At 39.2% G+C, this 14,078-nt stretch overlaps 1 protein-coding gene across 10 annotated transcripts in view; it reads right to left on the reverse strand.

Annotated features, from left to right (window-relative positions):
* Window positions 1-14,078, reverse strand: part of LOC134565059 (rap1 GTPase-GDP dissociation stimulator 1-like) — a 178,168-nt gene that overhangs the window by 31,166 nt on the left and 132,924 nt on the right. For 8 of the 10 annotated variants that reach the window (XM_063424426.1, XM_063424433.1, XM_063424429.1 and 5 more), the window contains 2 exons: window positions 5,935-6,063; window positions 3,462-3,587 (listed from right to left, as the gene is read on the reverse strand). In XM_063424426.1, coding sequence (XP_063280496.1) covers window positions 3,462-3,587; window positions 5,935-6,063 — 255 coding nt within the window. The remainder of the gene's footprint in view (window positions 1-3,461; window positions 3,588-5,934; window positions 6,064-14,078) is intronic. The other 2 variants (XM_063424434.1, XM_063424435.1) reach the window with 1 other exon arrangement.

Genomic DNA, 14,078 nt, shown 5'->3' on the forward strand with positions numbered 1-14,078 from the left:
TGAGACTCGGGGTCGACCACTGGGATTCTGGAGTCGGAGCTACAGAGGGTCTGAAGCCAACTACACCCCAACAGAGAGAGAAATCTTGGCTGCCTATGAAGGAGTCCAGGCTGCCTCAGAAGTGATTGGCACAGAAGCCCAACTCCTCCTGGCACCCCGACTACCAGTGCTGGGGTAGACGTTCAAAAGAAAGGTTCCCTCTACCCACCATGCCACCGATGCCACATAGAGCAAATGGACTGCCCTCATCACTCAGCGTGCCCGTATCGGAAACCCAAATCGCCCTGAGATTTTAGAGATAATCACAAACTGGCCAGAAAGTGAAAACTTTGATCTCACAGATGAAGAAGAACAAGAGCAAGTGACACGTGCCGAAGAAGCTCCGCCGTATAATCAGCTGCCAGCAGAAGAAACGTGCTACGCTCTTTTCACTGACAGCTCCTGTCGCATCGTAGGGATAAACCGCAAGTGGAAAGCAGCTGTATGGAGCCCCACACGACAGGTTGCACAAGCCACTGAAGGAGAAGGTAGATCGAGTCAACTTGCAGAACTCAAGGCTGTTCAATTGGCCCTAGACATTGCTGAAAGAAGTGGCCAAAGCTCTACCTCTACACTGATTCATAGATGGTAGCCAATGCTCTGTGGAGTTGGCTAGAAAGGTAGAAAAAGGCCAACTGGCAGCGTAGGGAGAAACCAATCTGGGCTGCTGATGAGTGGAAAGACATTGCTGCTCGGGTAGTCAAGCTACCTGTAAAAGTCCGCCATGTAGATGCCCATGTCCCCAAGAGTCGGGCTAATGAGGAGCACCGAAACAACGAGCAAGTAGATCAAGCCGCCAAGATAGAAGTGTCAAAGATAGACCTAGATTAGCAACACAAGAGAGAGTTGTTCCTAGCTCGATGGGCCCACGACGCCTCAGGTCATCAGGGCAGAGATGCCACCTATAAGTGGGCACGAGAACGAGGGGTGGATCTAACCATAGACAGCATTTCTCAGGTTATCCATGACTGTGAGACATGTGCTGCAATCAAGCAGGCTAAGCGAGTAAAGCCCCTATGGTATGGTGGGCAGTAGTCCAAATACAAGTATGGGGAAGCCTGGCAGATTGACTACATCACCCTTCCCCAAACCCGCCAAGGCAAGCGCTACGTGCTGACCATGGTAGAAGCCACCACTAGATGGCTGGAAACCTACCCTGTGCCTCACGCTACTGCCCGGAACACCATCCTGGGCCTAGAAAAGCAAGTCCTGTGGAGACATGGCACCCCTGAGAGAATCGAGTCAGACAATGAGACCCATTTCAAGAACAGCCTTATAGCAGCCTGGGCTAAGGAACATGGCGTTGAGTAGGTGTACCATATTCCTTATCATGCACCAGCAGCCGAGAAAGTTGAACAGTGCAATGGCCTGCTTAAAACCACCTTGAAAGCACTGGGTGGGGGGACTTTCAAGAACTAGGAGATTAATTTAGCAAAGGCCACATAGTTAGTGAACACTCGAGGTTCCACCAACCGAGCAGGCCCTGCCCAATCTGAGCCCCTGAGAACAACAGATAGAGATAAAGTTCCAGTAGTACACATGAGAGGTATGCTGGGAAAAACTGTTTAGATTAATTCTACCTCCAGCAAAGACAATCCCATCCGTGGGGTTGTCTTCGCTCAGGGACCAGGATGCACCTGGTGGGTGATGCAAAGGGATGGAGAGACCCGATGCATACCTCAAGGAGACCTTGTTTTAGGATGAACTACCCACATCATGTGTCTGTACCCATATCTGTATGTATAGATGTATATTATTTAGGTCATGCATGTGTTTATATATATATATATTTTTTGTTTTTAAAGGTTTAAATTCAGTGTAATAGGTTGGTATGGGAAAAAATTCGGGGTGGATGATGTTGGGGGTTAGATTTAGTTTTTTTTCCTTCTCACAGAATTTTTTCCCATAAGTTTCCAAGAAGCCTTAATGACTACTTAGAACAAAAAGGGGTACTTGAGAGATATAGCAGCATGAGGCTACGCCTATTGTTTCTGAGTCCCTGGGAGTGTCCCTCAGAGAGGAGAGATAATGAGCTTTAGGAAAGGCAAAAAGACAGATCTGGGGAAGGGAGAGGCACTCTTGCTCTCAGCGCCGAGGAAGACAGTCAGGCTGCCCTCTGCCTCTGCCTCGTCCTGAGAAATCTACCATCATCTGCTGTGTACCCGGGAATCCTGAGCTCGCTTTCTCCAGCCTCCCCCCACCGCCGCTGCTTCTTCGGAGCTTTGAGGTTCCACTGCTACTCTGTAGCCCTGCACTGCCCAGCCCTGCCGGGACACCCCTGCTGCTCCAGCTGCCAGCGCAGAGCTCCTCATCTCTTCCACGGGTCTAGGACTTTCCTTCCTTCCAGCTCGGCCTCTCGGAGCCCTGCAGGGGCACCGAGATCAAACTGCTCTGGGCTTTTGTAAAAGAAAGCCCTCAAGGTTCTTGGTTCTGTTTATTATTGATGCTGTAGTTGTTGTTTGTTTGTCGTTTTGTCATATATACTAGTAAAGAACTGTTATTCCTACCCCCATACCTCTGCCTGAAAGCTCCTTTAAATTTTTTTTAATCAGAATAATTTAGAGGGAGAGGATTTGAATTCTCCATCTCTAAAGAAGTCCTGCCCCTTCCTAGCAGATATCTGTCTTTCAAACCAAGACACAAGGTTAGAGAGCTATCAAATACTGTGATGTCATTCCTACACAGAACTGCTTCCCACATTAGTCCAGCTCCACCTGTTAACTCATTTCTTTATTCCCACTAAAGGCAGTTGTTACATTGTACAAGCCACCTTTGTTTGATCCTTTGTTTCTCTGGGAGGAACATCCTGGAGAGGTGATCAGGGGTGCACATCAATTCCTGCTTTGGCTTGAGCAGTGAGTCAAACTCCCAGGGGCTTCCTGGGGTTATGGAACATATGCCACCAAGCACCAAAAATTATATTCATATGATCTCTCAATGAACAGTAAGGGCAGTGTGTCCAGCCCTTAGCTCTGCAATTGACATGCCCCTAGCAAAAATAATGTTATAGGAAATGGAATTGCCAGTGGCTCTCAGATTCCAGGAAATCTTGTCCTGGTGCTCCAATGGTCTGTGAACATTGAGCCAGTTTTTGCAGACAAATGTTGTGAAGTTCTCTAAAAAGCAGCTTTTGATATTGCCCCTGCCACTGGGGGCACAGGGCAATAAAATATAATCGCATACAGAGTGAATCAGTGATGGAATTAGCATCAACAATGTGCTGACTCTTGTCATATGCTCAACAATTAAGACCTATTCAGTTTTCATGAAACTACAATCATAAGGATCATCTGTGATGCCTTCAGAACAAGGCAGCCCATTACTCTGCATTTAGTGCCTGAAAAAGACACCGATATAATGAAATAAAAAATACACATAAGACAATGAGTAAAAGATAGAGTAAGAAAAAAAAAAAATCTCACCATTTTCTGCCAGGGGGGCCAAAACTTCAAAAATCATCTCTTTCTTATCATGCTCTATTTGCTTCTTGAACAGTTTCACAAGCTCTTCAGCAATGTTTGTGTAGGCAAACTGCTCCTTACTTGAATCTGTGAAGCAAAAGGAGAAATTCACTATAAAGTAAACAAACCATATCAAAAGGCAGAAGTACTTTTTATCTTTGTTACCAGGTTTGTTCAGTAAGATGACTAACTGCTCTTCACAGACAAGAGCAATAGACTCATGCTTGTCACAAAATGTAAAGATAAATGTCTAACACTTTAAATGTGCTGACCTGAATTAGTTATGGTTAAGGCTGTTAAAAATATAGAAATGTATGATTCAAGGCTGCTGGGTCTGGTTTTGCCCAACAAAATGTAAGGTAGCCATAGAAACATTAATAGTACAAAAATAAGAAGTCTGATTTCCCTCACCTTAACAGAAAGAAGAGCAGGTTATATACTGCATTTTCTATGGGAGAGATGAAGATTTGCACAAAGGCTTTAATATTTACATGGTTTCATGATGGTGACATTTCTTTTGAAATCTGTGTGTGGCTGTTGCTGGGCCATCTCATACCGCACAGATACAGCGTAAAGCAGTTTTACAGATGAGCTAGATTCCTACCAAATTAGCCAGCAGATCTTCAAATATACATTCAACAAAAGCATCTCTTATTCCATTGCCTGTATCATATTCCTCCTCACTGGCAGTATTACAAGGGATGCAGGTGGTAGGGATGGTGTTCTGCATTCTCCAATTGCCACCTCCTGAGGGCCATCTGTAGTTAGAAAACCTTCCAGCACCTTTGCTATTGCTCTGACAGATACTTAAGGATTTACTTTACTGTAGAATTGACCCCAAGGACTTGGGAAAAACATGAACTGCAGTCCTAGACACTTCTGTGCACATTTCATTATTGTTTTCTCCCACTATGCATGGTTGCATAGTATATTCTATGTGGATTTTTGATCTTTCCAGTATTTTAGCAGATCCATCACTGGTTTGTGCCCTGCTTTGACACAGAATAAGAGTAATATAATGCTTTTCAAGGGATCTGTGCAATGCTATTGTCTCCTAAGTGACGAAAAATGACAGCCTCACAAAAAAATTCCCTGAAGTTACAAGGCAAAAATAAAATCATAGTTACAATGTGATTGACTATTGCTTAAGGGAGAATAAAGTATTACAAAGTAAATTAATTTTGTGCCGGTGTTAAAGAATGAGCACCTTCTCAGTGTGTATGAACTGGAAGGGAAGCAGCTGCTGTGAAGTTTCTTTCCCATGGTTCTCATTACTCAACAAGACAGAGCTGGATCTTCCCAGAGGGAAAGGAAATTCTCAATGAGGTCTCAGTGAGGCTACCATTTATTATATTTAATATCATTATGGTTTTGGTTGCATTTAAGCACTAGAACTTTCAGTGTAAGACACTTACACTTTGTGCTGTGCAGACACAGTACATAGTGCCCATCTTGAAGAACTCAGATTTGTTAATTTCTTTAGTGCTACCTTGCTGGCTTTTTCTGTTGTTGATTTGTTAAGAAGAATTGTCTGCTGTAAATAAATGTATTATGTGTATGATCAGACTAAACTAGGTAACATGATACTTTCTCTGGCCTTGAAATCTATGAACTCAGGCCACCAAATACTACAAACTCAGAGATATATTTTTCATATTTTGAACTGCTGCATGTTCTTAGATGATATTGTAAGTGCTGTGTATTATTTACTCCAGTGCAAAAAAACTCCAACTCTTAAAACTAGAATTTCACCAAATAGGTTAGCAAAAGAACAACCATATAAACCACAAATGTTAATAAAACACAGGTTTTAACAACCCACTGATTTACACATGGTTGAATTCCAATGAAAACTGATCCCCTTGCAAAGACATCAGACCAAAGCAGGGCCACAAACTTCAATTTAAATGAAGTTGTAACTAAAATTAACCTCTATTCATAATATAACCTCTATACATGGAGGTGTTTAGACTTGAATATGTTAAAATTCTCCATCTAAAATAATACTGTATATGCAGATTAGCGAACTGTGCCTGTTTCAGTTTCATTCAGAGATTTTCATGAGCCAAATTTAATCTTAATAAAACTTTGTGGAGCTACACCAGGATATAATATTTATATTTTTAATAAATAATTCACATTAAGTAGCAGTTCTGTGGAAATACTGTTTAGATGATTTAAAATGTGCTTAGTCGCACTGAAGCACAGTAACATAAAACATAAGGTTGAATTAAGTATCCAAATTTTCAGTAAATTTCAGTTACTGAAGGGGAAAAAAAAGACAACTCTATATTCTAGAGAAAATAAGCAAAAATTTCTTGTCTGTTATTGTTGAATGTACCAAAAGGACTTGAACAAGCTTTTGTTAGTCTTTAACTAAGACTTAACATTATGAAAACTGGATTTAAATTTGAGATTAGTATCATGGACTTACCGAGTTCTGCTAAATTGCCAAATGCAACAAGGCACATTTCTGTTAGAGCTGCATTTTGGCAATGAACACCCAACAATTTCACTAACGTAGGAATAACACCCATATTGATAAGCTGTGACTGCAAGGTATCTACGTAAAAAGAGAGTACAACAGTGAGTTAGCATTTCTTTTCATAGTACTGTTCTTTTAACCAAAAAAGCATTTTTCACACAAGGCAACTTCTAGGATAAGCAGCATTAAAATGCCTGTCTCCTCTACTCTTCAGACTAGGATTTGGTCCGGATTTGAGATATGGACTCATAATTCTCCTTGTCCCTGGCAATGGAATGTATTCCCAGAAATATTCCTTCCTGATCTGGTCATAGGGTATAGTGAATTATGCAGCTACTGACAATTTTGTGGTTATCAGGTTCCTAATACATGTCAGGTTTGATTCTGGGCTCACTGAGACTAGCTGACTGAAATTGACCTGAACTAGGTCAGTGAAACAATGATTTATCTGAGAGCTTTTTCTATATACTCTTTTTAAAATTAAAGATCAAAACTGGAAAATTAAAATTAGAATGAATATAAACTGGCACTGAAATAAACATGTAAAGTTTTATAAACACAGGAAGTCACAATGTAGATTGTGAAGAGCTTGAGAAAAAAGAAAGTTTAATAAAGACAAAAATGGAAGGTTTAAGAAAAGTCCTTAGAAGCCATTCTGATAATTTCTTGCATAGGATGAAAGTTTATAGTATTTACAAGTAAGAAAAGTATTGCTCCTAGGTGTCTGCAAATGGAAAGATGCTTTGATGGTTAGGCAGAAACATGATGGGTTTAAAAGATTATTTATAACAGTACTTCCTCTTAAACATTTTACCTATTACATAGCAAAGAAAAAAAAATTGTTTCACAGTTGAATAGAATAAAGCAGACATAAATACACTACATGTTGTTTAGTAATTTTCCTAAGCATCTTTTTTCCTTTGTTTCTAAAGCACTTGAACTATGTTTAAATGTTACAGACTCAAAAGACAAGGATCCAAAGCCCAGTGAAGTCAAGAAAATTGTATTACTTCATTTAGCTTTTGGTCAAACCCTACTGGGAAATTCTGGGGTGGTAGGGGTTTTTTTATTGGGGGAGGTTGTTTGTTTGGTTCATTTGTTTGTTTGTTGCTTTAGTGTGGTTTTCTTGTTAAGGAATTCATTCTAGTCAACTGAAATCGGCTGGAGTTCTTATATCTGTGGCATCAGAGCCATAAAAAATTGCAGATTTTTACAGGGAGATAAAAACACATGACATCTGAAGTTTAGCAAATTTAGAATCATCTCATGCTCTCAAAAAACCTCTTTGCCCTCAAAATTCTGCCAAGTGTGTTTGAAATTTTCATATAATGAAAATTATGATATGATTCCAGAATTTTTAGTTTATTTGTATTCAGTGGAAAATACTTTGATATTAGTTATAAATTTGGTATACCAAGTAAGTAAATGGCATGGTTATTACAGGTTATTGGGGATAAGCAGGAATCCTTACAGCTTGACATCTTTAATAACATTGTATTACTTACCAGTAACTGAATTTCCTTTTTTGAGGGGAGGGATTACCTCTTCCACAGATTCGTAGTCTTTAGTGAAATTTATGAGAACGCCATGTCAGACACCAAAGAGCTGTTGAAGTTGTCAAATTTCAGGTAAGTACATATTGTACTAGCGCATGCATTGAATGCCATTTTACCTCTGGCAGATGTGTGAGTCACTACTACACCCTCCTACTTCATTCCAAACTGACTGGAAAAGTCTGTCTTTCAATAGGAAAACTGGGGAGAGAGGGAGATGGAATGGTTCTAGAGAAAATTGTTGTGTAGGAGAACTCAAGTTACTGGTAAATAAACTGGTTTTTTAATTGGTTTGTGATTGTACCCTGCAAACACTTAGAATTCTGAAGGAAAACTGGTCATCATGGAGAGTGGGAGAACAAAGACACAAACCACACATGCCATAGAAAATTACTTGGAAAGAAATTGGTTTGTTACTAGACTATACCTTTAGTCACTCTAACAATCGCTTTATCCAACTGCAATGGATAAAGAGACAATCTCTATGGACTTCATTTCAAAACTGTAAGTATTAACTCTCCATTTTGAGCAGGTTTTTTTTTTCTGCTGTCTCTTTTTTAATAGAAAATATATAAAAAGCATGGAGAGAAACCACATAATCTTTGAAAGGAAATAGGAATCTTAAGAGCCAGATAGAAAGACATATTGTTGAGAGCACAGAGTGCACTGACTAAAGGACCTCTAGAATTTCCAAACTAAAAAAAATGAAAAAAAACCCCATATACTAAGAAAGAACAATTGTATTGGGTCAAAAGTCAGGTATTATACCAGACTCCATACCAGGCTGATTTTCCCAGAGTAGAAGGATGGCACCTGAGTACAGGAAATATCTACAGTGGTAAGAATGGCATTACAAGAATTGCCAAAAAGGTAAACATTGCCTTAACAGCAGTAAATGTTAATTTAAAAATTATAAATTTTCTCCTTTGACAAAGACAGGGCAATCCTGTGAGTTACAAAGCTGCACAGGAAGCAAGACCTTTGAAAATAAAAGGCTGCCAGCAGTTATTTGCTATGTTTATACTTAAGCCTGGGCTTGCCATACAAATTCTGGACCTGACATTTACATTCGTGATTATCACCAACAGGAGGCTCTTTCTCTAGCAAAGACTATTAAGCATTTTAAGAGAAAAGTAACAGGCATCTCACTGGTATGGAGATCTACAGCACTTTTTAATTCAGATAAATTAAAAATATCTAAGTGGTTCAGTCTCAGCTGGAGGGACTGCCAGCAGTTCTTTGCCTCAGGAAAGCCTCAGACTGGGTAACTTGGACTAACTGCATATCTTGGCCTTTCACTGCAGGAATTGTTAATGCCCTACTAGATAGAGCAGAAGATGATTTTGGGGAAATAGACATTCATCCTACAATCAGTTGCCTGACACAGGACTAAAGCAAGCCAGGACGCCAGGCAACATTGTGTTTCAGGATGAAACAGCACTTCTATCCACTTCCTAAGCAGAACTTTATGCACAGCGAGCAAGAAGCATGAAAAACTAAATGCCTCTTCTGAATTTATGACTTAATACTACAATTTACACTGTTACCACATGTTGCACTATGCCTGTGTGTCCTTTTGGGGTGAAAAGCACTGACAGTGATGCTGTACAGATGCATATACAGGTAGATAAAATGCAATCAATACATGCGCCAGCACAAAGAATTACCTACCTAAAACTTGAATTTCAATGGCTCCATGTCCTTCGGTGACACACATGGAAACTCCAAAGAGTAAGATCTGAGGAGAATATCCCAAATTGAGAACTTTACTGGGGGCATTTTAATTAAAAATGCTGATTTAGGTTAATTCATGATTTTGAAAAGAATTTCAGAAAACAACTCATCATTTGTGTCCCATCAATAACTGTGATTATAATGCTGAAGGAAAAGTAGTTTTGTACAAATGGATGGCATAATTTCATACCCTAGAGAAACCTGCTTGCAATCCCCACAGCTATGTTAAATCACGACAGAACATAAAAGTGATTGTACTGATTATCTCAATATGGTAAGGAACATACTTTTTATCTGCTTTTACATACTTTAGGTTACTTTGCAATTAAGTGTATTTAGATCTTGAAAGCATGCTAGGCATTTCTAGTTGTGATGCAAATGAAACAAAACCCATGACAAACATGAAGATTAGCAAAGGTAAATCTTAGGAAGTATTACTGAAATACTGCGGTCAGACCATAATAATGGTGCCATAAATCTGCCTTTCATTTCTTGTATATTTACATAGCTTCTGCCGATGGTCAACAGTGCACATCAGACCCCAACATTGATTCCAGTTGCTAAGAGTTTTGTGAGAATAAGAAAGGCTCAGCAGTTGTATGATTTAACATCAGGATGTCACATTTTACAAAGGTGCTGAAGGAAAGACAATCTTGACAGATTGAAGTTTTCTATGAAATTAAATGAGGCAGCAATCTATAAATGTAATTACTTTTATCTACATATATATGCTCCTATATATATATAAATATGTATGTATATTTTCACACATGCATACTGTATCCAGTTAACTTCTGATCTCCAATTTGACTAATAAGCCAATTGGCCTAATTCTTCCATAATTTCTGCATTTCTTTAAAAAGCTTTCATGGTTTGTTTTAGAGATCCTCAAGAGACAATTTGTTACCTTATGGACTGACCCTATTAACTTGCAAATAGTCTTGGCTCACAGGATTATGGGATCTGCAGAATAACCACTCATATTTCTAACTCTTTTATGTGAGTGTTTGCATATGATTGTTAGTTTTATTAGATTAGTTATTAGTTTTCCCCTTTTTATCCAAGCTTGCTTTGCTTCTTGCTCTCAAGCAGACTAATGGCTACATAGAAGCTAATAACTGAAAGTAGGGATGGGCTATTTGTGTCTGATTGAATTTGGGTAGCAAAATACAATTATGACAAGAGGGTCGAGATAACCTGGGCTGAAGGCAAAGGGATGATTTCCATCAGAAAAAAACCCTCTCATTTCTAGCAGTGCAATTAAATAGCAACACTTTTTTAAGCTTAAAAGAACTGCAAGAAATGCCAAAGTTTGAGTTTGTTGTCTTGACAATTGTAGTTACTAATGAAATGATAAGATATCAAGGAAGCAAAGAAAGAATTGAGAGAGACAGTAAGCAAAAATAATTCCTGAACACAAGCAGATGACACAAGAATCTCATAAAAGGAATCCTATTTTAAAAGCTTAGACAACACTGTTATGACTGGAGTTACAATTGCAAGCTGAGTATCCAGAATCAGGATGAGATACAAGAATGCGCCATTAATTTGCTCTGTTTAGGAAAAGGAAGTCTTAGTTGTAGCTGCTCCTTAGTTGCCTTTTTTGTAAAACTCATGTGTGATAAATCCTGTAAAGTACTCAAGACTGAGTCTCTCGTTAAAAAAAAAAAGGCCGTTGATAGTTACTAATAATGAAGTAGTAGCTGTTGGAAAAAGAGGGCTATTAGCTGACTGGGAATGACAAACTGGAATCAAATAAAACAATTTATATAGTCTTTTGCTCATAAAATGCTGCTGATTAGAAAATATTAGGATATTCACAGATAATTAGATGCAACTAAGAACCAAGTGTGCTGTAATGGTCCTTATCTGGATAGCTAGTACAAATTAAATGAGTGCAAGTCATTCAGAGCAGTTAAAGAAATCTTCCAAGCCCCCACCTGTAACTTTTTAAGACAGCATGCCAAGATGGAAAAGATTATAGAAAAATGAGAAGAGAATGCAGAAGTGCTATTTCGAAGACTGAAACACTTCCTCCTTACCTAATATTTTTTCTTTTATTTTTGTCCAATTGGTTTCCATAACTACGGACAAAGAAATCTGTGACTCTAGGCTGCAATCCTATACTGCTCCTCCTTCAGCAAAACCAGTGCAGTGTTTTATCTTCTTTGTAATTAGCTGGGTTCAAACCTTTGCAAGTAAATCCCAAAAATGGTATTCACTAAGCTGTGAGCACAATTAACTGTCAGAGCAATCTCAATTTTGATGTTTAACAGGTCAGCAAAGAACTGCATTTAGTCAGACTTATTCACCTGCTGCTGCAATGCATGAAAGTAAGTGGTTGTCTCGGGCTCCTAGTTGACTTTGACTGCTGTCCTGAAAGTTTAGTAGCCCACAGGTGATATTTTTAGATCAGCTCACAATTACAGTCCAATTGTACTCGTGACTCTTAAAACTGGCAAGACAAGTCAACTACCTCTTTCTCCATTCACATACTACAGGTATGGTCACTGAATTTTCTTCTAAAAATTTAGTCCTCCAAATCACTTTTCTTTTTTTTTTTTATATTGATTTGGCATATTATTTGGGGTTTAATTCAATGGTTACCCCAGTCAGTGAGCAAATTCACAATGGAGCTAGAGGACACAAATCTTACACAGCCTACCCATGAATGCTGGGCCAAACAAGAGCTGGATTCCTACAAAAAGTACCCTTTCTCATGGAGACAACCAAGTATGTGGCGTAAGGTGGAGGTTTGGTAAACTCCCAGCACTCCTCCCTGATATGATGGTAGAACACAGGGCTGCTGAGTACCCTGATCCAAGAGCATGGAATACTCCTGCATTTCTCACTTCTGACACTGCTTCAGTGGCTCCTGTGAATAGTGTGTGTGAGATGAAAGATGTCCTTTAGCAGAGAGGAGAGCAGCTAGTGAATCCTCTGGCTGTCACTGAACCACACAACTGCTTTACTGATTGCATCAGAATAAGCTATCTTACTAGATGGAATGAGTAATTTATTCAATGTTCCTAACAGTTAAGCTGTTCAGAAGCTGCTTGTTTGGGAGATTTATCTCATAATTAGTTTTCCTAGAGAAGATCTGCTGGGAGCTTGGTCACTGAAGCAAAACTGATAACAGTATCTCTACACATTGTTTTTGGATTTGTCTGTCTTGAGCTACTAAGTATACTGCATGCTCATTAGTCTTAATTAATACAGAGCATTCTGTATTAGAGCTTAGAGGTGAGAATATCTATTTGCTCCAAATATTGTAACAAGGAAAAGGACTGAGTTAACACTATGAAATATAATAAATGTGATACTCATGCAAAGTGGTAAAGCAAAACAGTTCCTGGAAACTATATGAAATGCAGGAACTAAAAATTTACTATTTAAAGAGGACAGAAGAAGTACTGTAAACAAGAATTATTAGATAATACAAAGAAAGGAGGAGGGAAAAGCCCAATGTAAGAACAAGCAAAAGAGATGAGACACATACAACAGTTATATTTGGAGCTGGATGAGTAACACAAAGAGCTGAGATCTCCAGAGAGATGGCACAGAAAACACACATGGAAATTATGCTAGAAGAGATGATAAAGCAGATTAAAAATGTATACAATAGAGCCTATGGACCATCCTGAAAAGTAGAAAAGTTTTGGGGACATAGGATTGGAAAGTGAGTTACAGCAAGTGCTATCTTTCAGGAAATGGTGAGTAACTAATAAAGAAGATATTTCTTCCTAAGATGAAACATTGCAATTCAGGAAATGAGCATGATTGAAGACAATGTAAAATTACTAACTGCATTTGTAATCTGTGCCATTTCAAGTCAGGATGTCATGGGTTGGCACTGGCCAGATGTTAATGCACCTATGAATATATGTTTTTTCTCTAACAACTACTGTGGGATGTGATCAGGAACAGAGCAGAGCAGGTTTAAATCTTGAAAACAAAAAAAAACTTCAAAACTTTATTACATTACATAAGAACAGAGACAGAAATACTCTTAAACACACACAGAGACAGAAATAAAAACTTAGAACATTTCTTCTCTCAGTTTTTACTTCCTCACACATCACTCTTTACAGACCAAACCTTTGGGTTTTAGATCAATCAATCACTACTCAAAAACAAACTAATCTTCAATTCAGCAAGGGAGAGAGGAGTCTCTCTCGCACCACAGACTGTTCTCTAGAAAACACGGGTCTACTCCTTATGTGTTCTCATGTCACCTATGGCACCGCTCAGAGAAGTCTGCCAGGGTGACACTCTCTTTTTCTTATGTCTAGCGCTTTTACTGCTGCCTACACGCTGAAAATTGCATACAGGGCTCTTTTAAGGATGCTTGCATTCTGAGCTCTCCCCTTTTTTACTCAAGGGCCGGGGTTCTGAGAGCAGGTCTCTCTTGAGGGCAGAGGGCGCCACCTCACCCTCCCCCTCTCTTCTCTGCTCGCTCCACTCTTCAAGTGCTAGTCACTGTAGCAAAAGCAAGGGCAGCTGTATCTACCTAAAAATGCAGTTTATGTTCAAAAGAGACTTAAGTTCAGTCCATGGCTGACATTATGCAAGAAAAGTCTAGCTCAGAAGGCTACGCCTCTCATTTTTTGCCCATCAGGTTCTTTCTAATCGTGCTTTATCATCTCGGTCCCAGGCCACTTCCTTCTCTTTTCTGAAATCACCAGTCATGAGAATCAATGTCTAAGAAAAGTTTCTTTCTGCCACACAAGGGTTAACAGTTTCTATCTCTCAGCAGGGTGCAGTCTGAGGCACTACCAGGCTCGGCAACTCCCACGTGGCTGGGCA

Source organism: Prinia subflava, assembly GCF_021018805.1.
Source record: "Prinia subflava isolate CZ2003 ecotype Zambia chromosome W unlocalized genomic scaffold, Cam_Psub_1.2 scaffold_32_NEW, whole genome shotgun sequence".
In the NCBI taxonomy this organism is placed as follows: Eukaryota; Metazoa; Chordata; class Aves; order Passeriformes; family Cisticolidae; genus Prinia; species Prinia subflava.